The 27,489-nt window shown below is 50.5% G+C and overlaps 1 protein-coding gene across 2 annotated transcripts; it reads right to left on the bottom strand.

Moving 5' to 3' along the window:
• Positions 1–839: 839 nt before the first annotated feature.
• LOC116953032 (proton-coupled zinc antiporter SLC30A2) lies at positions 840–27,489 on the bottom strand. Of its 2 annotated transcripts, none has more exons than XM_076073601.1 (8): positions 27,468–27,489; positions 21,274–21,446; positions 20,424–20,570; positions 16,489–16,642; positions 15,363–15,555; positions 13,906–14,011; positions 11,693–11,827; positions 840–4,257 (listed from the first exon to the last, which is right to left on the bottom strand). In XM_076073601.1, exons 2-8 carry the CDS (start codon positions 21,437–21,439, stop codon positions 4,112–4,114), a joined length of 1,047 nt encoding a protein of 348 aa, XP_075929716.1. In that variant the 5' UTR covers positions 21,440–21,446; positions 27,468–27,489; the 3' UTR covers positions 840–4,111. The 2 variants fall into 2 exon arrangements, with proteins under 2 accessions (XP_075929716.1, XP_032828747.1); XM_032972856.2 differs by lacking the exon at positions 27,468–27,489 and adding an exon at positions 26,411–27,058.

Raw genomic sequence — 27,489 nt, 5'->3', positions numbered from 1 at the left:
GGATTCATCATGGGCTGCTAATATTAAATAATGCCTATAATGCAGCTATGATAGCACTGTAGAGAGGGCACCTATGGAACAGTGATGTACACGAGATGCCAAAATGCAACACAGGATAGACCACGAGCCTCAGTCTATCCACTGCTGGATTGAAGGCCTTCCTGCGCCGTCGCCATCCTGCTATGCCACAATCTATCGAACTCCAGCACATAAGGCGATCTCACCGCTCAATCTCTGCGATGTGCGTCCCCTCTCCGAGCACATTCTCTCCTTTGGCTGCCAATCCATCTCTCGCCTCGTCCATTGGTCGTCATTCATTTTCGCGACGTGTGCTGCTCAAGCCCATTTACTTTTCTGGACAATCATGGAACGTGCGTCTAACGCGTCTCCCATGATCCATCCGTGTGCCCCTCTTCCTCTTAGTGGAAATTCTGGTCGTAGCATCTCTCCATCTTACTTTGTGGATTTCTCGACATGAAACAACGCAGCCCGAAAGACTGCTCGAATGCCCTGGTATTTACGCCGAACTTGCCCGGTGCCAGGCATCCCCCCCATGCCCCCTACTCTTGTCTCAAGCCACCGTTGGACAACCTCACGCCACCCGCTGGCCAAACGGACGTATGGCCATTTTTGAATACACGAGCTGGGAAGCAGAGCCGCAGTGATTATTCATTGGAATCGATTAATCGACTGCTCCCTTTTGAGGTTGGTTACTCGGGTCCCGTTAAAATTCGTGGTCCACCTCGACATCCTGCCTCCTGAAGGTGGGGAAAACCCCTACAGGCCACGCCTACCGCGGGGCAACTGGCGATTGGGACAATGATGATCGAATGCGTAAATCACGTGCAAAATTGTACAATATATATTTTGTTTTAACAGAGTATTTTGTTACGTCGAAAGCTTCGTCACATTATTTCGTTTAAAATGAAAACTCATCGGAACAAAATAATTCACGTTACAATGAATGCGTCAGCGATGCACACACAACACAACATGTGCATCGTGCGATGAAATAGCTAATAAAAAACATGCCTGGTCACCACATCTACGCCTCTATATAAGGAACGAAACAGGTGGACTTCTCCACAAATGTGGCTGTCGCCTGATGAAGCTAGTTGTAATTACTGGCGAAACGTCGTTCTCAGATGGTAAATGTTGTGGCTTGGCTCTCCAAAACACCGGTGTGCTGTACGTGTCGGGTGGTGGTGGGTTTAATGACACATTTATATATTTACACGATCTAACCCAAAAATTTAAACCTCTTATCCTTGAATAGTTTAGTTAAAGTCACGTGATGCATGACGAGTGACGTCGTGAGTTGACATCATGCGACGCCGTCAGGCTCACTCTACGACGTCACGCGACGACGCAGAGGTCACGCGACGGCACCGAGGTCACGTGACGGTGCCGAGGTCACGCGACGGCGCTCGGCTCACGTGACGCCGCAGAGACCACGCGACGGCACCGCGGTGAATCATGCCAGCACTGGTTTTAAGCGCCAGGTTTTGGGCATTCGTTTCATCGATTTGGCCAGTTTTCTAGAGGGAACGTCCCGAATAGGAACACAACTTTATTCCAACATTCTGTTTGTGTTGGTTCGCCTGTCAGAGTTATCATGACAACTCCCCCTCCCCTCCTCCCAACCCCACCCAGTCACCTCCCTATCGGACGGACAAATCTCATGTGTTCATGAAAAGCGTTGGGGGGAAAAAAAAAAAGACCAAAACACCGAACACCAAACTTAATATGATGGGATTTTTGTGCCATCTAAATGCCACGCACACAGAAAGCAATGCTGAACATGAGATGGGTACCGGCGTTAACAGATCAGACGGGCAGAGGTAAAATTACATCCAGCAGTCACAACTTATCGTGTAAAGACCACAGGCTGATGGGCATCGGCAGCTTATTTTCTGTTTTCCCTTTTTGACTCCCCCCCCCGCCCCCATAATTTATTTTATTGCTATGCTTGTTTACCCAGGAAAACCTCACCGAGTCTCAAGGCCCGTTTTCTCGAGGGTCCCGTCAAGTTTTCGCTTAAGGAGGTCCCCCCCCCTCCCACCGAACGATCACCCTGCATAATCCCATCGAGTCATTCGCGGGTCATTTTAAAAAATTGGACAGCGACGCCGGCACGTGGTCGGCTTACTTCTTGCAAAAAAATATACATTGCGGGACCTTCAACGCTTGCCACAAAAAGCAGATGCGCGCGTAGGTTTACGGTTAATACGCGCGCAGTAATAACCAAATAAAATAAACATACATTTAATGCGATGGGTTTTTTTTTTGCGTGCAATCATTGGTGACTGGACCGAGCCCATCGGTTTACCTGCAGTAAGGATGACTTACTCAGCCCTGGTAGCATTCTCATAAGCAGGTGCCCAGATTCAAACCCAGGAGTTCAGCAATGGCAGTCCAGCAACCGACTTCTGCGACAACCAGCCATCTTTATAAACAACGTATGCACTCGGATAAGCTTTTTTTTTCAAAACGGAAAATTTACAACTAAAACTGTGACATTCCAGGGCTAACTTTAACCTGTAATGATAACCAAGGTGCAAGTTGGCTGCAGAACAATTAGATCTCGGATACTATTAAAAAACGCAATGGTTTTTATTTACCTTGGTAAGGCTATGTTGCTCTTTTTCAGAAGCGACCAGACTACAAATGATAGCTCAACGAAGTGGAAAGTTCGAGCAGGCAAATACTCTAAAAGCATGCTTCTAAGATGTGGAAGCGAAAAACCGGACGACCCAGAGAAAAATCCACACGACCAAGGAGAGAACATGCAAACTCCTGCCTACCAGGTGAGGCAGATAATATCTCGCCACCAGTTAGCTCCGGAATTGCAACATCAGCCAGAGTGGCAAGGCGAAAATCCGTGATTAAACTGGTTTCCCGTGAGCCGTAAAACAACACGAAATTTTTGTTGTTATTTCCAAAGTGTTCAGCGTTTCAAAGAATATTGGTTCGACTGCTCTGGGATGAGCACCATGGTGGCGAGATGTTAACTGCTTCGCCTGGTATACAGGATGTTGTGGGTTCAATCCCGAACCTGACGCCTGTATATTTGGAGTTTGCATTCTCCCCGTGGTCACGTGGATTTTTGTCCAGGTCCTCCGGCTTTTCCCTCCACATTTAGATACATGGGTTTAGAGTATTCGACTACTATACAATTCCACATGATGATAACCCACTTCGTCGAGCGATCATTTGTGGCCAGGTCGCTTCTGAAGAGCTATACAGCTCAGTGAAACGGTTTAGTTCATAGCTCAGTTTTGGCAGGGGAGGTTAACGGGCGTGCGTCGCCTTGTGCGTAGAGACGGCAGCTGGAAAGAGTGACGGTGTGACCTGGACAAGCGGTGGCTGCGTTTGCCGATTGCTGCGGAACCATTTGCGGTTCGAAGCACGTGCGGCCGACCTGGTTAATAAAACCCCGCAGGGTTAACAACCCGGGTTAGGCGCCGTCTGCTCCACTAGCGGGCCCGTTAAAGATCTCGTGACGTCACCCGAGGAGGATTTGGGGGCCTAATTCGTGACGCAAGTTGGAGGATAAGACCCAAAATATATTCAAGCGCAGCCCAAACGTGCGAAACACACTCGGATCACAACGCGATCAAAGATGGACTGCAGACCAACGAATGAAGGTGCACAAAAATGGATCAGTGACGTTGGCAGAGCAGTAGTATAATGTTAAAATCTGATTTAAAAATCTTATGGTTTTAACACTATGACCATAGCCCATAACGATTTAACCCCCCCACCCCCACCTCTCGAGATTCCGTCTAAGAATCGATTCATTCTGACATTGTGGTGCATGGAGCGCCTCCACAGTGGCTGTGGAGTTCACGCAAACCAGTTCCATGGCAACAAACATGCACGCAAATCGAGCAGCGCTCAATACGCACGCAGACAAATCAACACGCACCCCTTCTCCCGCGTAATAATCGATTTTAAATCGATGAAGCGTACTGCTCCTGTAAAAATGGCGTCTGCATTTATTTTCTTATTGAAGCGTTTTAGGGAGGGGGTGGTGGAGAACGGGGGGGGGGGAGCGTGGGGGGCAGAGGGGGGGGGGGGATCAACTGGGCCTCTCTCCGCTCGCACAGTTTCAGTCGCTCGGGTCCTGGCAGTCGGTGCAATTTTGCATCTCGTCCATGTAGCGCTCCACCTGGATGGTCGTCGTGTAGAAGCCAAACTTCTTGTGCAGCGCGATCGTCGCTTCGCTCAACACGAGGTGAGGGTCGACAGACTCCTCTGGAAACACACACGGGGGGGTGCGGGGGGGGGTGCGGCGGGATGGGGGCAGTCAGAAATGAGGTCCCGTGAACCACTTTTGCACTCGTTTTTCCCGCTGGCTAATTGCCGAAGCGAGCTCGAACCAAGCAGTGATACTCTACATGTACCTATGTTGAACTTATTTCGCACCGTACGTAGCCAACCGCGGTAAAAATCAGAGGTGCGGGGGAAGGGCAACATTCAATATAAAAAAAGGCGGTTAAGGAAATTAGTTTTCAATCTATACAATTGGCTGGCCTCAAGACTTAACGAAACGAGACTATCAAATCTGGATCGGGGGGGGGGGGCAAACAGGGCCAGGGTCAATGATGCTTTTGTTGTGCGCGATGCGAGTCAGTATGGCGCCTGGACTTGTCCCTTTTGCATGTGACGTCAGCAGCACGGGGTTCTGCAGTAGCGGGGGAAAGAACACACTACAGGAGCCCTGCCAGGCGAGCCATGTACGGCTGTGGCACGTCTCTTGGTTGTGCAGTGGGGAAAACAAACGTAGTCGGGATATCTCTCTGTTATAAGGAAAGTTCAAAACTCTAAATATTTTCAACATGCCTCTGTCCTCAGGAACGTTCAGCTAGCACAAAGTTCACCTTCCAAGCCGCAGAACAAAATTTAGTTTTTGAAGCCAACCATGCTGGCGAGATGGTAACTACCTTGCCTGGAATGCAGGAGGTGTTTGGGTTCAATCCTGACCCTGACGCCTGTATATTTGGAGTTTGCATATTGCTCTCCCACTGGTCACGTGAATTTTTCTCCGGGTCCTCCTATTTTTCCTCCATATTTAGAACCAACGCGTGTTTAGAGTATTTGGCTGTGAAAAATTTCCACGTGATGATAAGCCACTTCGTCGAGCTATCATTCGTGGCCAGGTCACTTATAAAAAAAGAGCCGTATAGCTCAGTGGGCCTTACCTGATCAAATAAAAAAAATAGTTTAGTTTAAGTCGCGTGATGTATGACGGCGCCACGCGACGACGCCGAGGTCACGCGAAGATGCAGAGGTCACGCGACGACGCAGAGGTGAATACTTTTAGCACTGTTTCTGAGCCACAGGTTTTGGGCATTCGTTTAATCGATTTGGCCAGTTTTCTAGAGGGAACGTCCCGAATAGGAACACAACTTTATTCCAACATTCTGTTCGTGTTGGCTCGTCTGTACATGAGTTATGACAACCGCCCTCCCCCCAACCCCACCCAGCCACCCCCGTATCAGACAGATAAAGCTCATGCGTTCACGCCATCGGCCTTATGTGAAAAGCTTTGGGGGAAAAAAATAATCAAAACACCGAGCAACAAACTTAATATGATGGGATTTTTGTGCCGTCTAAATGCGACGCACACGGAAAGCAATGCTGAATATGAGATGGGCACTGGAGTTAACAGATCAGACGGGCAGAGGTAAAATTACATCCAGCAGTCACAACTCATCGTGTAAAGAGCACAGGCTGATGGGCATTTGGCAGCTTATTTTCTGTTTTCCCTTGTCGACTCCCCCCCCCCCGCCTCCATCATTTATTTTATTGCTATGCTTGTTTACCCAGGAAAACCTCACCGAGTCTCAAGGCCCGTTTTCACGAGGGTCCCATCAAGTTTTCGCTTAAGGAGGTCCCCCCCCCCTCCCACCGAACGATCACCCTGCATAATCCCATCGAGTCATTCGCGGGTCATTTTAAAAAATTTTGACAGCAACACCGGCACGCGGTTGGCTCACTCCTTGCAAAAAAATATACATTGCGGAACCTTCAACGCTTGCCACAAAAAGCAGATGCGCGCGTAGGTTTACGGTTAATACGCGCGCAGTAATAACCAAATAAAATAAACATACATTTAATGCGATGGGTTTTTTTTTGCGTGCAATCATTGGTGACTGGACCGAGCCCATCGGTTTACCTGCAGTAAGGATGACTTACTCAGCCCTGATAGCATTCTCATAAGCAGGTGCCCAGATTCGAACCCAGGAGTTCAGCAATGGCAGTCCAGCAACCGACTTCTGCGACAACCAGCCATCTTTATAAACAACGTATGCACTCGGATAAGCTTATTTTTCAAAACGGAAAATTTACAACTAAAACTGTGACATTCCAGGGCTAACTTTAACCTGTAATGATAACCAAGGTGCAAGTTGGCTGCCACGAAGCGGACGTGTCCGTAGGTTTACGGTTAATACATGCGCAGTAATGACCAAATAACATATTCGGTGACAGGATTGAGCCCATTGGTTTACCTGGAGTAAGGATGACTAACTCAGCCCCGGCAGCAGACTCGCCATAAGCAGCTGCCCAGATTTGAACCCAGGAGCTCAGCAATGGCAGTCCAGCAACAGACTTCTGACCGAAATTAGCAACCACTCACCAAGCCAATGTGCAGCCTAAAGACGGTTCAAATATAAAGGAGGTCTCCAATTGGTGGAACGAGGCCTCCATGTTGATTGGTCTGGAGGCAGACTTTTAAAGTGATTGGAGGAATATATTTTATATAGATTAGGCGGGAAAAAGATAGGATCCCAGTTCCGTTAGAGGGGAAGGACAGGGATTGGCTTGGAGAAAAACAGTGACGGAAGATTCGAGAAAGGGAGAGCACCAGGGGAGGGGACGTTTCAAGGAAGATACGAGCCGAAGACAAGATCACAGCCTCGTGCTGACGACAAGATCACAGCCTCGTGCTGACGACAAGATCACAGCCTCGTGCTGAAGACAAGATCACAGCCTCGTGCTGAAGACAAGATCACAGCCTCGTGCTGAAGACAAGATCACAGCCTCGTGCTGAAGACAAGATCACAGCCTCGTGCTGAAGACAAGATCACAGCCTCGTGCTGAAGACAAGATCACAGCCTCGTGCTGAAGACAAGATCACAGCCTCGTGCTGAAGACAAGATCACAGCCTCGTGCTGAAGACAAGATCGCAGCCTCGTGCTGAAGACAAGATCGCAGCCTCGTGCTGAAGACAAGATCACAGCCTCAAGCTGAAGACAAGATCACAGCCTCAAGCTGAAGACAAGATCACAGCCTCGTGCTGAAGACAAGATCACAGCCTCAAGCTGAAGACAAGATCACAGCCTCAAGCTGAAGACAAGATCACAGCCTCGTGCTGAAGACAAGATCACAGCCTCGTGCTGAAGACAAGATCACAGCCTCGTGCTGAAGACAAGATCACAGCCTCAAGCTGAAGACAAGATCACAGCCTCGTGCTGAAGACAAGATCACAGCCTCGTGCTGAAGACAAGATCACAGCCTCAAGCTGAAGACAAGATCACAGCCTCATGCTGAAGACAAGATCACAGCCTCAAGCTGAAGACAAGATCACAGCCTCAAGCTGAAGACAAGATCACAGCCTCAAGCTGAAGACAAGATCACAGCCTCAAGCTGAAGACAAGATCACAGCCTCAAGCTGAAGACAAGATCACAGCCTCAAGCTGAAGACAAGATCACAGCCTCAAGCTGAAGACAAGATCACAGCCTCGTGCTGAAGACAAGATCACAGCCTCAAGCTGAAGACAAGATCACAGCCTCAAGCTGAAGACAAGATCACAGCCTCGAGATCGCAGCCTCGAGTCAAAGACAAGATCGCAGCCTCGGGTCCCGTATTGTGTCGGTGTCCCAATAAAGTGGCTCTCATTGCATCATTGTCAGAGTCGTTACAAACGTATGCACTATACAGGTAGTCCCCCAATTACGATGGTCCGACTTACAATATTTCGATCTTACGATGGCGATTGCGATATGACAAAATTGTAAAATATTTTTTTTTTATTTCGCGCGGCAGGCAAACGCAGCAGCGTACGAGGTACGATACTGTAACTTGATCATCGCCATCCTCCTCTTCCGACAACTAAGTTAATGTAGCCATCAACAACCCTAACATCGTTCAAGTATGCAGACGACGGACAGAATCTTGGCGAGTACAGTAGAATATGATACGTTACGATACGTTCAATGCATGTATGATACATAGCTTTAGCGATTTCATTTTAGGGTTACCACGATACGATACATACGTTCAATGCATGTTAAAAGTTTTTTTATATATATAGGATTGTTTCCTTAAAAAACTATGAAATTGCAGTTCATATAGGTAGGCTAAGAATTTACCTTGTTTTTTACTTTAAATTTTACTGTGCAATACAGTATTGTAATTAATAAATACATACAGTATATAGTTTATACAGTACTGTAAATTGCTCTGTTTTGCTAAATTATCACCATTCATTAAGACTCCTGGGTAGGCTAGGCCATCTCCGACTTACGATATTTTCTACTTACGATGGGGTCGTTGTAACGCATCTCCATTGTAAGTCGGAGACTACCTGTATAAGCCTTTTAAAAAAATTCAAAATTAAAATGTACAACTAAAACTGTAATTTATGTCACGTCTAAAAAGTAACCTCACGGACAGCAGCACTGCCATTCCAGGGCTAACTTTAACCTGTAATAATCAAGGTCCGAGTTGGCTGCAGAATAATTGGTTCTCAGACACCATTAAAAGCTATTTTTATGTTACCTTGGTAAGGCTATGTCGCTCTTTTTCAGAAGCGACCTGGCCACAAATGATAGCTCAACCAAGTGGCTCATCATGTGGACATTCAACGCAGCCGAATATTCTAAATGTGGAAGGGAAAAACCAGAGGACCCGGAAAAAACTCCAAAAACACAGCAGGCGTCGGCGTCGGGATGAAACCCACGACCTCCTGTTTACCAGGCGAGGCGGTTAACATCTCACCACCGTGGCACCCTAGATATAAACATGGATCGGACCGTCTCGGAATCGGACCTGACAGGTTCGGGTCCCATCAGTCTCGATGCTCGCACCGACAACATTGACACAGCGGTCCACACGGAGCGCAGAGCGGTGCTTGCGTATCGCGTCCCCAGGGCCTTGCGCACACACACACCGATTTAGCAGCGATGCAAATGCGTGCGGATATTTACGCACGCGCTCCCGCTGTGTTTTTCTCGGTTGCGAAGGGACCACATTTTTATATTTTTTGGAAAATATTAATTACGTGATGCGTTCGGAAAGTGATACCATGCCCATCAGATGCGCACCTGGCGCTGGCGGGGGTGGTGGGGGGAGGATGAAGGCGGGGGGGGTGAAGTTATAAATAATTAGATGCATTTAATAACCCACGATGCCAACTTCATTTATAAGCGACCTTTTGTGGCTTCGCCAAAAGCAGTGTCTTCATTTCAATTTGCTGCTGGATGCGCCCACTGATCCTCGTACATTTGTTACGCTAGTGGTCACGCGGAGTCTTGTTCTGTTACGTGCGGTCAGCGGGTTTGCTCAAGAGGTCATCGGTTCCCGCGAGGTGCCCAGCCAGCAGGGCAATGATGTAGCCAGGAGATGGCAGTGCAAACAAATAAGCTGCCGACCCTATCTGTATTTTATCCTCTCAAAATCGTTGTGGGTTCTCTCTCTGGGCAAGCCGGTTTATCCTCACATCCAAAACGCTTAAAACAAACATGCAATTGGCCAAACATCCTATTGTCGCCAGACCTTCCTGTAAATTTGTCTGAGACTCCGTGAGGCTTTTCTGGACAGGTGAATTAGCTGCTGTTATTGTGTATCGCAACTTGAGGGTCTGGGCAGGTAAAAGTAAAGAAATCCAAACGAGAGACACCTTCGAACCAAGGCTCTCAGCAAGTGTCTGAACCAGTGTCTCTTATGCAGTATTAGTCCCCCCCTTGAACCCACCCAGTGGATGAGATTTTTACATATTCAAACATTGGGGGGGGAAAAAGGCAAATGCTAAATGGCAACCAGCCATGGGCAGAATGTCGATTTAATGCAAGAATACTCCATGAGGAATTGGCCCAGCATATATACTTGGCTCGAGCGACAACTGAAAAAGACAGTCAACCACCCTCACCAGAAGTGCCGCCTTGGCTGCATAACAATAGTTACGAGGGCCGACGTTCCGGACAACGGTCCCCTTTCTCGCGAGCAGAGGCAGGGGAGGATCCAACGACGAAGTACGGCCGACGAACGCAACTCTTACGCTGGAGTGCGTTGAATAATAATAACAATCTTGATTTGAAGCTTTCGTGACTGCAGGAATCCATACTCTTTGGTTCTTTCAGTGAAGTCACGTGGGTAGAAAATAAAATAAATCACGACGTTTCGGGCGCAACACAAGCGTCCATCATCAGGTGGGAAAGCATGGTCTGCTGCTGAGGCAGACTGTTTTAAAAGGTTTTAAAACAGTCTGACGGACGCTTGTGTTGCGCCCGAAACGTCGGGATTTATTTTATTTTCTACCCACGTGACTTTCCCGAAAGAACCAAAGAGTAATAATAGCAATGACAACGAGTGGAGAATTTTGATGAACGCCATGAAAGTGATGGCTCCGTATTTGTATGGGGGGGACGAGGAGGAAGGGAAACAATAGAAAAACGTTCTATGAGTGCAGTGAGATTGGTGCGGGACCACATGCCTTTTAATTATAAACCTCGTTTTCTAAAGAAAATGTATGTGCAGACATGAGCCCAAATTCGTGGACACCCTGTGTCGTAACCAATCGCTAGTTACTACATCAAGCGTCCCTTTCCCTGTATCTACGCCCGGCAGGGCCAGCCACAATCACCCAACGAGGATGTTCTCCTCTGCTGCTGCGTTGGTACCGCTGTAACATTTTGGAAGCAGCTCTTTGTTCGTGTCTAGCTCCGCTTAATCCACGTGTTCCCCTCCGAAACTAAAAACTATTTCAATAATTAGTAGTCTCTTCACAAGCACTCAATTCGATCTATGAAATCTCTCTCGGGACTAAGAATCTATTTTTTTATTAGAATTATTATTCACGAATCACAGCACCGGAAGATACGCGGCCAACGCACAACCAGGCTGGCGTTGCCACCCGTCGTGGCATTCCCCGGATTGCCCATCTCTCTCCAAGATAGCTCTCGCCTAGTCAATCTGAAAATACTTACTCTGTGCCAGTTATTTCCATTTACATAAGAAGACGTCGCTCAAGACAGTGCATGCACACACGAATTTCTCCCCTCCTCCGGTATCGTGAGCTATTCTTCTTCACCGTAACGCAACCGCAATTTTAGGAAGGGGTTCAGAGAGTCCACCCCAATGCCCCCGCCCCTCCCCCCCAAACTAAAAACGTAACTATTTTTTACTTTACCGGGTAAGGTCTTCTGAGCTATATAGCTCTTTTTCAGAAGCGACCTGGCCACAAATGATAGCTCAATATACCGGCTTATCATCACGTGGAAATTTATAGCAGCAAAACAATCCAAATGCTTGTTGATTCTAAACGTGGAGTAAAAAACCGGAGAGCCTGGAGAAAAAGCCACGTGGAATCAAACCCACGAACTCCTGTATACCAGGCAAGGTAGTTAACATCTCTCTCCCCCCACTCCCCCCTGCCCCTACCCCGCACCATCCCCGAAGTCTCACCGATGGCGATGTGCACAGACAGCACGGGCTGGTTCATGGTGAGGGCCCAGAGGTGCAAGCTGTGCAGATCACGCACTCCGGGCACTGCCAGCAGCGATGCCTTGACCTCGTTAAAGTCAATGCCCTTGGGGGTCCCTGCGTCAGGGGTGATGAGGAACGGAGGGGGGGAAAGGGTGGGGGGGGGGTTGGAGAGAAATGGGAGAAAGTGTAGCAGGTGAGTGTTCAAGAATGCAACACGTGGACAGAGATTTGGCGAGAGACTTGTAATAAAGCCATTCTTTGACAGCCACTTTGTCAATTCACTGCTGGATGAAGGCCTCCCCCCCCCCATCCCTACGCTGTGTCGGTCATGGGCAGTTTTTCTGATCATCCTTCACCACGTTAGTCAGTGTAGCTTGCCAAAGGAGTGGGGCGGGAAAAGGCCCAGGACCAGTTGAGATATTACCTCCCCACCGACGCTAGCCGTGGCCGGAAATCGAACTCGGGTCGCCGGGTTCGTTAGGGCGGTGCGCAAACCCCTTGCGCCACCGCTTTCCACATAGAAGACTTCAAGAGGGCTTTGAAATTAAAAACGTGTTCTTTCTACAATTTCACGTGCTTATTTGGCGGTGTGGGGGGGGGGGGGGGGCGCCGGTTTCAGTAAACAGATCGCACAACATCTCTCCACACATTGTTTGCGCACGGCTCTCATGGTGTGACGTTAGAATTTCTGCCTCTTGAGTTTTCATGTCATTTGTAACCCGGCTATTGAGGGGTAGAGTGATCATTAAAGACACGCGCACGGCTGAGATAAGTGGACCACACAACACCGCGGGGTCCGATTTTAATGTCACCGTAACTGATCCCCGATGCCCAACCGTCACCGGTAAGTTCAATACGGACTGCCAAGAGACTTTTGCCCCAAACGAAGCTGCACTCGCTGGCATCAACGTCGTCCGGACTCTCGGTCTATAACACCGACGACCCAAGTGGTTGCCAATCCAGCTAAACACACGAGCAAATGTTATTTCTGCGACAGCATTGTGATCGCGGGCTTCGAAGAAGAGGCCGCGCTTTTTAGTGCCAACAATAGCGACGTTGTAACGGCACACGGCCTCCAAACACAGTGGCAGCGAAATGTGAGAAATGCGAGCAACTTGTGATAGTGTACCCTACCTACTCCTGCTGGTCAGCCCCTACTGCTGGGTCAGCTCCTACCGCTGGGTCAGATCCTCTGTCAAGCTATTTTGTTCCACCACCCGTGCAGATTAAATGCACCAGCCCCGCAGGGCAGCGTTCATTTTGTCAATGAAATTCATGATGAAAATATTAGTTGGCAAAAGCATTTTCCGTTTGAGTCGACGACAGTTATTGGCGTAGCGACGGCTATAACTCTCTACCAGAGTCTGAGTGAATTCCCCAGACTCGGACTTGACTAGAATCCGATAGGTTTTCGTCAATTTAAATAAAAACAACTACAAAAGTCAGCACACGGGTGAAAGGGCAGGCTTCACGGGGGCACCAGCGCAGCCACATGCACATACGCACAACAACACCGTTCATCACAAAGTAGTGGTGACGTCACCACGCCGCTGGTGCAATGCTAGGTGCACTTTGAGGCCACGCGAAGTGTCAAAAGCCCGCTGGCAGGTGGGTCACAGAACAGACCCAGGTACCATGTCCTGACCAACTGGCAGATTGCACCGCCTGTGCCAAGTTTCTGCGTCTTAGCTGCTCAGCGCTACACGGCCCTCCGTTGTTGTTGGAGGGCGACTGCCTCCAACTCCACCGCGGCATCCTTCACGAACCTCATCCTCAGGAGAGGCCGATCTTAACACTGCTGGTACCTGTCATCGGCAAGTCCAATCAGCTACAAAGACAAAGATCCCCGAGTATAGACTAAACAGACTGTTGGGGAAAGTGCTGTTAGTGAGGACCTATGAAGGCCGGCAGAGCACGAGAAGGTGGGTGACCAGCACCACGCCCGACTGCCTTTGTCTCCCTAGTGGCGATGTTTACACACCGGAACAGGTACTCAATTGAGGCCGCATTAACCTAGGGGAGGGTCCAGGACCGGTTCAGATAATCTATCACTGGTGTTGGCCGTGAGTGGGAATCGAACTCGGGTCGCCGGGTTTGTAGCGCAGTGTTCCGACCGCAACGTTACTGCTCCCCATCAGCTACACACACACGCACACGCACGCACGCACACGCACGGGACGCAAGAGACGCACCTTCCATGAGCACCCTGAGCACGTCCCTCAGGATGCCGATCGTGGTGGCCAGCACGATAACGGAGAAGATGAACGTGCAAATCGGGTCGGCTATCTTCAAGTTTGGCTGTCAAAGCACAAAGACAAAGAAAAAGAACGGCAGTGGCCCCAAAACGCAACCATTGTTTTGATTGAGTGGCGTGCGGTGTACATCATCGTGGGTGGTTTTAAGGCCAGCGATGCAAATTCTATATTCATAGGGCAAGGGCCAGTATAGCCGAGCACCAATGACGGCCGGCACGGCACGCGAGGGGTGGGTGGCCAACACCACGTCCGTCCGCCTTTGTCTCTTTGAGTGGCGACGTTTACACAGAGCGCCAGGTACTCATTTGAGGCCGAGTCGACCTGGGGGAGGCTGAGGACCGGTTCGAATATTCGCCACTGTTATTGATCATGAGTGGGAATCGAACTCGGGTCACCGGGGTCGATTAGTGTGGTGCACACACGCGTTAGCACCACACGCGCACAACAACAAACAACAGCCACCATTAGCCACTAAGTGGCAGTGACGTCACCACGACGCTTGTGCCAGGCCATGTGCACGTTGAGGCCACGTGAAGTGTCGAACGCCCGCTGGCAGGAGGTCACGGGGCATACCCAAGTGCCACGGGTCGACTGACTGGAATGACTGAGACGAGTGGCTGATGCACCACCTGTGCCCCCTACTGTGCCAACTTGCTGTGCTTTAGCCACCCGGCGCTCTGCTCATTGTTGTGAGCGTCGCTCCTCCGCCCTCCATTGTTGTTGGAGGGCGACTGCCTCCAACTGCCCAGTAGCAGCGTCCTTCACGAGCCTCCTCCACAGAGACCGATCTTGACACCGCTGGTACCAGTCATCGGCAAGTCCACTCAGCTCCGCATCCTCCTGTACCACATCACTCCATCTCTTCTCTAGCCCGTGCCGCGCCCGTTTAGCCCCCTCGATCTGGCCGAACAAAGCTGTTTGGGCATGCGGTGGCTGAGCATGCGGGCTACATGACCCAGACAACGTAGCCTTGCCTGCCGGAGGAGCTCGCCGATGGGACTTTGTCCAGATCTTGAGGATTTGTGAGCTCCTCACACAATCCAGCCTTGCCTAAATGTTTCTAACCGGCGAAGATGTTTCATTAGGGGGGTCCACGTTTCGCAAGCATAGAGAAGGGAGGGAATGACTGTGGCCGAGAAGACCCAAAGCTTCGTGCGGAGGGACAGACCAGGTAGCTTCCACACAGCGTTACGCAACCGATGAAAAGATATTGCCGCTCGACTGATTCGGAGTGAGACCTCTGCTGTTAAACCAGAGCCGGTCATGAGCACACTGCCCAGGTATGGGAAACTCTCCACAACTGCCCCATCACGCGCGCACACACACGCGCGCACACACACACACACATGCACGAGCACGCACGTACGAGCACACGTACGTGCACGCGCACGCACCTTGAAGAAGATGATGATGGCGGCGATGAGAACGCCCAGGCTCTGCAGCAGGTCGCCCAGCACGTGGATAAACGCCGCCCTCACGTTCACGTTCTGCTCGCTCCCCTTCCCCCCTCCGTGGCTGTGGCCGTGGCCGTGGCTGCCGCCGTGGCTGTGGCCGTGGCTGCCTGGCTGGTGCAGCGTCACGGCCATGCTGCGAGGGGGGGGGGGGGTGGCGGAAACGCGCGAAAAGGACGAGCGCAGATTGACTCCCACGTTCCCAAACACATCCACCCCACCCCGCCCACCTCCTCCTGAAAGACTGACGCCATATGCTACATATGCTAAACTGAAAACCAAAAAACTATTCTTTATTTTGCCAGGGAAGGCTCACCGAGCTATAGAGCTCTCTTTCAGAAGCAACCTGGCCACGAATGATAGCTCAACTTATCGTCACGTGGGAAATTTATACCAGGCAAGAGAGTTAACATCTCGCCACCGTGGCGCAGAAATAGTCACGTGATTCACCAGAGCTAAGCGAGTGCATGTCATCAGCGCCTACGCTAGCAGGGCGAATACTTTTAGCACCGTTTTTTTTTTATTTCCAGATTTCGGGACACCCTTCAAATTAAATTTGGCCGCTTTTCTCGAGGGTTAGTCCCGAATGGCAAGGCGACTTCAACCCCATAATTTCATTCATCTTTGATCGCTCAACACATCCCCACCACGAGAGTTATCGTGGGCACACCGTGACACAGACAGACAGGCAGGCAGACGCCCAGAACCAAAGCATCGCTTTCAACTTTAGCCAATCACCATCAGCCCTATTCGATCTGCTAGGTGAGGGCCTTCCCCATGCCATCGCCATCAGCAGCCATGGTCAATCCACTGCTGGATGAAGCGCCTCCCCCGAGTCCCTCGCAATCTCCCACCATCCCGCAATGCCACAACCCACCCAGCACAAGAACCGGTTGCATCATTTCCCCTCCCGGACGCGTTCCTGTTTCCCGGCTGCCCCTCCGTCGTTGGTCGCAGCCTTCGACCATCGTCTCCCCGAGTGACGTGTCCTGCCCCAAGCTCACTTTGCGCACCTTTGCAACATCAGACGGTAAAGCGTTCTTAAAAAAAGGGACCGGGCGGTCCTCACATGATGTTAACGCCGACGGCGCAAGCGGCCGTGATGAGCATGACCTCTCCGTCGATGCTGAAGTCGTTGCTCACGCTCCTCTGCACCGCCAGGTAGACCAGAACACCCGTCACCACCCAGATGGCCAGCACCGACAGCAGTGCTCCAAGGATCTCTGCACGTGCACGCACACACAACAATAATAAATTAACATTTATATGTAAGGCGCCTTCCACTAATGTCTCAAGGCGACTCGTAAGAATAAGGAAAGGCCAAGAGAGAAGGAAAAGATAAATATCATAAACCGACTTAAGATGTAAATCTTGACTTAAAGCTTTCGTGACTGCAGGAATTCGTATTCTTTGGGTCTTTCGATAAAGTCACAGTTTTTTCCTGATGACGACCGCTTGTGTTGCGATCGAAACATCATAGTTTTTGGTTATTTTGTTATTTTCCTTGAACCTATCTACGTGCCTTTACCAAAAGACCCCAAGAATATGACTTAAGGTGTGTTTTAAGATGAGACTTAAAAATTATCCACTTTATCGGATAAATAAACGAATTTCCAACGGTAGGGAATGCCACAACCGTGGCGCACAGCCAATGCCGGCTCATCCCAGGGACGCAGCCGGGATCGGGGTACGCACAGAAGGGCGAAGTCTGCAGATCTTAACGACCTTGAGGGGGTGTACGGATTAATTAACCCGTGAATATATGGTGGTGGTTCCAGCCCATGCAAGGCTTTAAAAACTAGTCGAAGGCTCTTAAACGCTACTCGTTTCAAGATCTGGAAGCCAGTGTAATGATAAGAGAAGAAATGTAGTCATGTAATGGCGATCAGGTGAGCAAACGTTAGCAAGCGCAGTTGATATTAATAATAATGTACATTTTGTAAGGCACATTTCATCCATAGATCCAAACGCACCCCACGTGTATGGAAAGCGGGGAAATAAACAGAACCAGGTTAAACGGCCAGGGCCAGGGGGTAACGGGCCAGTTCAAAGAGAGCGAGTTTTCAAGACAAGACTTAAACGTGAAGCTAACAATTCCGACTGTCTCATTAGCCACGTGGACATCATCAGCAGCAGTAGCAGCAGCCAAGGAAGAGGAGTGACCTCCCATTGTGTGGGGGGGGGGGGGGGGGGAGTTACTGTGGGGGGGTAAGAGCAATGGACAAGTTCAGGAGTGGAGTGGGATTGAAATGCTGCAATTCCAGGATACACGATTCCAGGCCAGGTTTTGCGGGTCATGAATGAGGAAATACATTTGGGCCTACCCGGTCGTAAAAGAAGGTCATCTGTCCGTCACCCGTTGACTTTGTCGGGCAGCCCCAGTAATGGTGCGAAGGGCCAATTCTCCCAATGACTCGTTTACGCTTCAATAACTTTAAACCATTTCGACCTCGTTGGCAATGGCCCTCAATCCATTAGGCGCTGTGCGTGACCGAAGTGACTCACCAATTCGTCGAGCCGAACAAATTATTACACTTACGACGCAATAATTAAGTCATGCAACCCCCTCTCAACTGGTGGAAGAGCTTCCACGAGAGGGATTTCTGGAGAGGCCCTCTCTAAAGCCATTCGTTTATGCAAGCCCAAATTTCACAAGTTCAAACTTATAGCACCGCATTTTATCAGTCCCTTGCGCCTGTATATACACGATGTGAACGCATTCATGAAGTATGCAAAAATGTGAACTCGTGGCCAGCGGAAAGAACAACGAAAAAAAACCTGAAGCGGTGGTGTTTAAAAAAAATCGCAAATCCTCAGTGTTGGCAAAACGCAGGTTTCACACGTCACTATTTGTCGGTAAACCCGGTTCCAGATTGAACGAGAGAAATCTTGAGTTGCCGCAATGCCGCGGCCACGAACCGTGAGGCACGTGCACACAGATGTACTTGTGCAACCCGTGATGTGTCAACCTACTTGCTTGCTTTGGGGAAAAGGCCTCCATAAATCTTGCCAGCCACGAGACATATTTGACCAATCTTCATCACAACGTTCGTCCGTACAAGTTGGCGATTGTGGTGGGGGGCAGGGGCGGGCATTGGGATATCATCCCACCCCTGAGCGGACAGCGATGGCTATACCGTACTGATGCGTGCCAATGATGACAAAACCGATATGCAGTTGCCTTGGTGTCTTGCAGCTTCTTGGAACGCCTGGCTATTGCATTGCAGAGTGCACAGTTATTAGCCGAATGTCATCTTGATATGCAGAGCGTAAGGAGATTTTCCCATTGGGCCATGCAATCTGAAACGCGTTTATTGCCCATGTTGCTATCGTATAACTGCACAATCAGCGATAAGCGTGGCGCTGCCGTTGTAGTGAGCGCATCCCGAACGGGGGGGGGGGGGAAGCGGACCTTGAGCAAAAAGTAATCAACAAAATACCTCAACACATCCTTCCCAGCACCTCAGATTAGAGATTAGCACGGTTGTCTAGGACAGGTGCCAAAGAAGTTCAACATACATATGCACGCATACTTTTGCGTTCGTAACGGCTACTATTGTTGTCAAATGAAAATAACCGAATCGCAATCTCCCTCCGAAAAACACGGATGGATAGTTTTGTCCACATTTTTCGAAAATTCTTCAGATTTTTAAGCCTTTGTGCGGTAATGCGTGATCTTTTTTTTCCCCCCCTCGCTGAACAAATGGCTTGGGCGCCTTGTTGAAAATTCCGATGTTCTGGTTTGTTTGGTAAAAGGCGCAGCCCTGCAAATGCTCGCTTTATCCGGAAGGGGTCGCCACTAGAGAGAGCACGAGAGGGACTTCTCTAGTGAGAATCTCTCTCTAAAGTCCCTCCCCCTCTAGATGGAGATAGATCTAGGGGGGCTCTCTCGAACTCTAGGAGAGAGCCCCTCCAGAGCTGGTTGTTTATCCACATAACTGCAAGAGAGAAAAACAACAACAAAAAACCCGGGAACTTATTTCATTTCAACGAATAATTTTTGCTTGGGAATGGTACTCAAATACTCGCATTCAAGGGGGGGGCTGCATGAATATCGGTGCGTTTATTTCAACAGCTGGTCCCGTTTCTTTGACGACGACGTCCAAAGTAATTCCTTTCTTGTCCAACAACTTCCCCATTTTCCGTGTTGTGAACAGCTGTTCACAACATCAGCCACGACGTGGTCGTGGCTGATGTTGATGATCCAGAGGCTCACTAATTCCATAAGCCCGATAGTATAAATGTTACACGATACACCCGCAACAACGAAAAAACTGTTATTCGCACGTCGATTCCTCCTGTTATCTGTGTTTTTCACAGACAAAAAGGGTAAAAGTTATGAAATGTGAGGAATGTGACCGTGGAGCCAATTGTGTTGCACTTCATGTGCCGTGCCCCCTCGGGAGGCGTTGTGCCATGACCCCGGTTACAGTTACATTTGTGTCCACGTGTCCGAACCAGTCGGAATGTGCCCCCGGCGCCACCGGTGGCGAGATGTTAACGCACTCGCCTGGTATACAGGAGGTCGTGGCTTTGATTTCAACCTCGACGCCTGCATATTTTCGGAGTCTGCATTTTCTCCCCGGTGTTCGTGTGGATGTTTTCATTGGGTCCACCGGTTTTCCCCGCCCCCCCCCCTCCACATTTAGAAACACGCTGCTACACATTCCCACTTTGTTGAGCGATCATTTCTGTCCAGGTTGCTTCTGAAAAATAAGCTAGCTGTACATTGGAAGAGCAGCAGCGATTATCCATTGGCTACGACTACCATTATGGATGGTAACAACTGTATCATGCCTGTGGCAACGTTTACAAATAGGCAGGACAACTGTATGTTGCTGTATATATGTATGCATCACTTCCTTCGCACAACGTTTGTGACGGCGGCGACAGGAGCGGTAGTAGGCCAGTCGACGCGTCAGCTCCAGTCACAGAAATCGTTCAAATTGCCATTATTTATTGCAACGCCCCTGTGTCTTACTGCGATTGTTGTTATTTTTTTACCTGCTCGGAACCACCCAAAGTTCATGTTCTTGGTTGCCGGCCTGGAGGAAACCCAGAGGGAGAAGAGGCTGATGAGGAAGCTCGCGAAGTCCGTGAGGAGGTGAGCGGCATCCGTCATGATGGCCAGGCTGCCGGCCAAGTAGCCGCCTGATCAGAATCAGAGTATTTATTTACACAGGAGGAATCCGATGAGCTATGAAGCTCTTTTCCACAGATATCCAGTAGGGGCGGGGGCAGGTCAGAACGTTACAACAAACATAACAACATGATAGGAGTACAAAGTATAGGACAGGTCAACAAATCACTTTAAAAATATATACAAATTAAACTATTTTTTTTTTTTACCAATTAAAGCCCACTGGAGTATTAACTTATTTTTGAGAGGCGACCTGTCCACAAATTATAGCTCAACAAAGTGGCTCATCACATGGAGATGTGTAGAGAGGAGTGGGATTTAGGTATCACACAGCCCACGACTTCATTAACCTATGGCCCACGGCGGACACGTGGCCCGGGCTATAGGGCCCTACAACTTAGAAACGTGGACTCATGAATACCATAACTTTTGTTCGAAATTGTTGTCAACATGTGCCTTGGGCAATCTTTATCATGATTTAGACTGCGGGAATCTGATGAGCTATGAAGGTCTTTTTAACAGATGTCGAGTAAGGGTGGGTCAGCAAGTTACAACAAATCTAAACAATTTTCGGGGGGGGGGGGGGGTGTCTGGACACCCACAATGGCTGCATGCCCCACCCCCCTACTCTGTCCCTCCCGCCACCGACCCCCTGGGTCCTGGCGCGGTCGCACCGCCTGTGCACACAACAGCAACGTTGGCGCACACCCTCACCGACGATCTCGCCGATCATGAAGACGAGGCACACGAAGGAGGCGATGTAGAGCTTGCGCTTGGCGTGCTGCTTCTCACGGTGGCGCTCGCCGCTCAAGGAGCGGTCTGCGTGGCAGTGCCACATTGCCATGTCGAGCGAGACCGACGGGCTGGAGCCTCCGATCATGCAGGCGCTGCGCACGGGGGAGAGGGTGGCGTGCGGGCGCCAGCGTTAGATCGGACCAGCCGACGCTGGTGCACTGTGGCTGTTGTGGAGGTGCATTATGGGTGCTTTTAGAAAGGACACGGGCATCTGGCATGGTAACGTTACATTTGTAGTGAGCGACTTCCGACACACGTCTCGTCGAAGGCTTCTTATTCATTAAGAGCACACCGGGCGATACGTTTTGTAACGTGGCTACACCTAGGCTGTCCAAACACGCAGCCGATCTCCATTCCTGCACTACGCTGGCTGGTTCAAGAGCGCAGTTGCCCGGACGGAGGTGGACTTGCAGAAGAACAGCCACGTGGTCGAAGAAAAAGAGATGACGATGGCAGCGACGCAACCAGGACCCAGACCCCACACTAACAGCTCCGAAGCTCTGGTTCGGTGCTCCTTATATCTGCCTGGTGCGGCCAAGCTCCACCTCTGGCCACGCCCCCTTTCCAGAACCCTCGGGTTGGTTCCCAGAGCTTCTCGACCGACTCCACCCTTGACCTTTACCCCAGATACGCCCTTCATAATAAGGCATTATGTAATGCAACTATAACCGTAATTACCCCTACAGGCCGACAGGTGTCACCCTGTCATTACACGTTGAAGACTCGCGAGATTTTGTCAGGATCATCGCTGTTCATGGAAAAGCACGAGAGAAGGGGCACCTGGTACCATGGGGTTACGCCCTTCTGTGGGGGAGCCTTCAGCTGTTAACCCCACTCCCCTCCCTGTTGGTTTTCTCCAGGTATGCCAGTTTCCTCCCACTTGAAGACAACTTCTCATGAACGGAATTGGCCAAACAATCCAATATAAGCAGCACCCTAGCAGATTCGATTAAGGTTTCCTGGACGAGCCGCATGTTTACGTAACCGCTATTAATATTTTTTGCTAAAATATGCATGGTGTAGCCTCTGTTATTAGAACAATGGCATTGTAATCTCTCACCGTCTGCACTCAATCTGACCCCCCCCCTTCATCACCCCCTCATCCGCTCGGCTCACCACACAGCTGCTCACACTCTGGCACCATCTTCCATCACCTCGCCGAGCACGTTTCACTCGCACCCGTCACCCTTGTAAACAAAATCATTTGGCCAGACATCCCAGTGAAGGGAATGCTCCTTCAGAAAGCGCCTCGCGTCTCGGCGGTGTTTTCCTGGGGAGGTAAACTGGGCCATTACACCAACCATTCCAGGCTGACCGATTGACACTATTGCTGGATTATCCTAGTAGCACAAGTAGCTACAAATGCTACGGGCCCCGCACTTTCAAGGGCCCCGCGCTGAATGCTTTCAAGCTATCAATTCCGGTTCAGTGATTATGCACTTGCTCTATTACTATAGTACTATACTGCCTGCAACTTTTATGAACGACTGGGTGTTTAAGGTTAGCAATTTGTCGTATTGTCTAGCTGTATAGCAAATGAAAAAATACAATTACTTTACTATGCAAGTAAAACTGTGTGTTTTAATATTTACGTGTTTTTTTTAATTTAGGGCCCCTTTATAAGCACATGCTACAGGCCCCGCACTAACTTAATGCGGCACTGATTGCCACGTGACAAGACATTCTTTGCAGGGCGTAACAAAAGGTGCCGCGTCTCCTCGTGGGATTAAAGGAGAGGCCTCGCGAAGCGACTTCACGAGCGCGGGTTTCGGGTGACGTCGTCTCTGCCTGGGTAGCCGTTGGTTCACCGCGGCCAGAGCTCCGAATGAAGAAGTCTTCCTCCCACGACATCGTTAGGGGTGGGGTGCTGGGAAAGATCACGAGGCCCGACCCTGCGGGATTGCACGTGCAGTCTCTCTCTCTCTCGCCTCCCCTGCGTGGTGCGTCCACCGAGCGCTGCTCCCAGACACAAGGGGACTCTTTGACTCTCCCGTCTCCACGCGCTCCTCTCGGGCCACGTGCTCCCCCCCCCCCCACCACGCGCGCATTCCACACGAAGCCCATGTGACGACGGCCACGCGGCGTCGGGGCTGCGTCGTCAACCACCGCAGTTCGAGGCCCTTCTCAGCCTTCGTGCCAGCGAGGCCGCATGCCACCGGGATTGCCCGATGACAATCTTGTCTGCGCGCGCGGGTGCGTGCGGCATTGTGCCATGGACCCACGTAACAACCATGGAACAATTACATGTACGGCCCTTTTTGTCAATCGACCGCAGGACGAGGAGGGGGGGGTCTCCCTCCCCACCCCGTGCGAGTTGTGCATGTTATTTGACCATACTTCACCAAGCCGGTCAACGCGGGTTGGCGAAGGTGGAATACATAATGGATGGCTTTGTTGTACTACCCTCTGCTGCCCACAATGCTGAGTCCGCCTGTCTTTGTTGCATGGGGGTGGGGGGTCGCCCATCCAAGCACTATCGAGGCTTGATCCTTGTGTGTGTTTAGTTTGTTCTCCTTCCTCCGAATGCGTACGGTGTGAAAGAAGTTCCACATACATACACTCCTGCTTGGCTTCTTAAGATCTGGCAGGTTCGGGTGCATTCCGGGTGATTTGGTCATCGAACACGAAACAATAATAATAATACAAATTAAACGGTCACAACAAATTTCTGCCAGCCCATTGCTCGGTCGCGATGTTCCACGCGGTGGATAGTTTTTTGGCGACAGAAGCAGAGTAATAACGTCGAGGTTTTTGGGCAAACTCGTTCATTCACACACAACTTAACTACACAGACGTTATGGACACATGCCTGTTGTTTACTCAGGAAGTGGTTGTTCTACTGACTCGCCCCCGCCACAGGGAATGTGAAATGCCTGCCAGTGGTCCTGGGTTGTCAACGGGATGCGAGCAGCGCATCAATTGCTCATTCGAGTCATTCTCGGACTTTCCGAGCGCGGATAATTTTGGGTGAAACCGGAACACCCAGCGAACACCCGAGAAAACAATGCAACGTCCACACATATGGGGGGGGGGGGGGGGTTAGCAACCCTCTTGCTGTACTGCCATCTCCTGGTCACTTGGCAGCCCGGCAGATTGGGAGTCTCGCTGCGTATTCATGCGAACTTGGCAACCCTACCGATTTAAGCGGTTGGCTGCCGATTGTTTAACCCATTCACTGCCTGCCAATTTACAAAGTACAAAACGTTGTCAAATGTTGAAATATCCCCCCCTCCCGCACCACGCATGTTCTTCAGCGGGACAATCCGCTTTGGCCCTGCCTATTGATACCCTTAACAGTCACCATGGCACAGCGACACGAGTTCTCGGAGCTGGACTCCTTCAGGGTAACAACCCAAATTATAGCAAGGTTTATTTTTGGGCAGCCATTGATGAACAGGCTGAGTAGGACAACTTACCGCAACTCTCGAATCTGGTTGAATGACCGTGGCAGGTGAAACACAGATTCAGACCCCAGGATATACCAGAGGTGCGGGGGTTCCGCATTGTTCCGACACGGCCATCAGGAATCCCCACCCACTCTGGTACTTTAACCTGTTGTAATTTTGAGTGCGGAGTCATTGGTGAACAAAGTGCAGACATTATCAACTCCGCTACACTTGCGATAACCCGGATTAAAACTCGGGTTCTCTGCAGTGCTGGGCTCGGCAGCTCCGACAATACCCATTATTAATCTCGCACCCTCTCCCCCACGGCTAACACTGTCGGCAGCGGTTGCACCCGACTTAAGAGCCGCATGGCTCACAGGGCTATACCTAAATAAATGAAACGTGAAAACTTTAAACTTGAAACACTGAAGGCTGCGGGCTAACACTGGCGGTAGAGGCTAACACTGGTGGTAGGGGCTAACACTGGCGGTCGAGGCTAACACTGGTGGTAGGGGCTAACATTGGCGGCAGGGGCTAACACTGGCGGTAGGGGCTAACACTGGCGGCAGGGGCTAACACTGGCGGAAGGGGCTAACACTGTCGGCAATGGGCTAACACTGGCAGTAGAGGCTAACACTGCGGTAGGGGCTAACACTGGTGCGTCTACCGTAAGCACCACGAGCTTGTCTAACAAGCTGTAACCTCCAAGTTCACCTGTGGACTCACGATTGGTGGGCTGAGCTCGTAAAAGACCGCTGTAATAAATTCCCGATCTTCACCAGATCCATCGCACTGTCCTCATACGTAACCCCCTAGCACCAAGCTGAACGCAAAATCATCTCGGTATAAAGTTAACTTCATCTGGACAAGGCTACGGTAAGTAAATACAACCCTCACACGAATCCAACCGTAACCATAACCCCAACCCAACACCAAACACTAATCCCAACTCCAACGCAATCCGAGCACAAACCCTCTGCCTGAACACAACAACGCCATGCCTAACACAACAAACCAATAACTAACACTAACAACAGTAACCATATAGTATCTCTTACGACAATAATAACCAAAAACATTGCCCGTGTGGCTCTATCCCTAACTCCAGCAAGTAGCCTCTGACACCAAGCGCAAATTGTGCGCGTTACAAATTAGCATCACGATTCAATCCTTGGCAGTAAACACAACACTACGGTGGGGCAGTTGGGGGTGGCTGTGTTTATTTTTTTCAAACTTTTAAAACAACTTTCTTCAAGTTTTTTCCCCCCTCTTCCCCTATTTTGAAGAGTGCCTTTCTGAAGAGCGTGTGACGCTCAAGTCGGTAGAGAAGCGGTCGACGCCAGCGAGTTACAGCACGAGCAGAAACAGAATCGGAATATTTTGATTTTCACATACCCGGGGAATCCGATGAGCTATAAAGCTCTTTGTCACAGATGTCCAGTAAGGGGCAGGTAAGCACGTTACAATAACAAACGCCGTTGTGGGGGGGGGGGTTGATTTGCCGCATCATTGCAGCGCAACTACAGAGTCAAGTTACACGCGACTCACCTGAGCGGTGCGCTTATCAGGACGGGTGGAGATGAAGATGATGATCGTGGTGGCGATGATGGGGGAGGAGGGGGTGCCGTGTATTGAAAAGGTTGCGAGTAGGGCACCGGTAGAGAGCTCACCTGTCGTCTTCACTCGTGTACGATCTACTCTTCGCAACGCCCAAGAGACCAGTCCTCTCCGTGCCGTCCATCTCCATCGCGATTCGACAACCCCGCCGCGGCCTGCCCGACTCCCCTCCAACCGCGTACGCCGCGGGCTACCCCTCGCCTCCCCTCGCAGTCTCTCGCCTCCCCCCACCACCACCCCGTACTATTACTTCCCCTCGAGGCTGCCCTCTTAACAGCCAAGCCTGCCCCCGAGGTGGAACCACCGGGTTCACGGTTGAAATTCAAGCGAATGTGAGACACCCGGCACCCACGCCGTATGAACGCGCCTTGTGTCCCTTTACCGCGTTATTAATAACAACAATAATAATAATAACAACAACGAATGACTCGACCGAGGAACTAACTGCTTCGAATTGCCTGGCGTCGCATGGGTAGTGGATGTTGCAGCGCGCGCACACCGCACACACACGCACGCACGCGGGCTGGAACAACGCGCAGAGTGGAGTGTCCCAGGGCACTTGCTGCTGCCGCTGCTGCCTTCGTCTGTAATCGCGCTTGCTGCCGCTGCCGACCCGTGTGCAAGACCACCCACAAGCACGCACGCGCACCTCGACAACAAAGAGACTTGCACACGGCACCACCAACAAAGTTGCAAGCGGCACCAATAGCTTTTTTTTTAAAGGGGGGGGGGCGGTGTTACCGAACGAGAGAGATGCAACTTTGTTATGAGCCCCCCCCCCAAACCCAGACGACAACCGCCCACCGAACCACACCTCACCCCCCCTCCACCCCTGCCTTGCTGATCCTGTGACACGATGTCCGATGTTCCCTTTCACCGGTGCTGGCAACTTCCTCGCAACCGAATGATAGCATCGTTCACTCGATTCAGTTCCACGAAGCAGAGTTGCGCAGACTATACAGACGCGGTGTTCTGTTTCGGCGGAAAGCGCCCAGCGCGTGGAGAGCGAAACGTCGGACAACAACACCGCCGTACAGCAACATCGGAGAAGTTACACCGCAGCACCGGCCACGTAAAAAAAACACACACAAATGCGGTGGCGTCACGCACATTAACTCCTCACAAGGTTCCA

The sequence above is a fragment of the Petromyzon marinus genome, chromosome 3 (assembly GCF_048934315.1).
Source record: "Petromyzon marinus isolate PM22_M1 ecotype Great Lakes invasive population chromosome 3, UKy_Petmar_22M1.pri1.0, whole genome shotgun sequence".
NCBI classification, from domain to species: domain Eukaryota; kingdom Metazoa; phylum Chordata; class Hyperoartia; order Petromyzontiformes; family Petromyzontidae; genus Petromyzon; species Petromyzon marinus.
This window is presented reverse-complemented; position numbering and strand designations above follow the sequence as displayed.

Coding starts and splice junctions, on each gene's coding strand:
- LOC116953032 (XM_032972856.2), bottom strand. CDS start 26,487: ATGGAGATGGACGGCACGGAGAGGACTGGTCTCTTGGGCGTTGCGAAG. Junction 21,447..26,410: donor TACACGAGTGAAGACGACAG/GTGAGCTCTCTA, acceptor CCCCGTGCGCAG/CGCCTGCATGATCGGAGGCT. Junction 4,258..11,692: donor GTCTGTGCACATCGCCATCG/GTGAGACTTCGG, acceptor GTGTGTTTCCAG/AGGAGTCTGTCGACCCTCAC.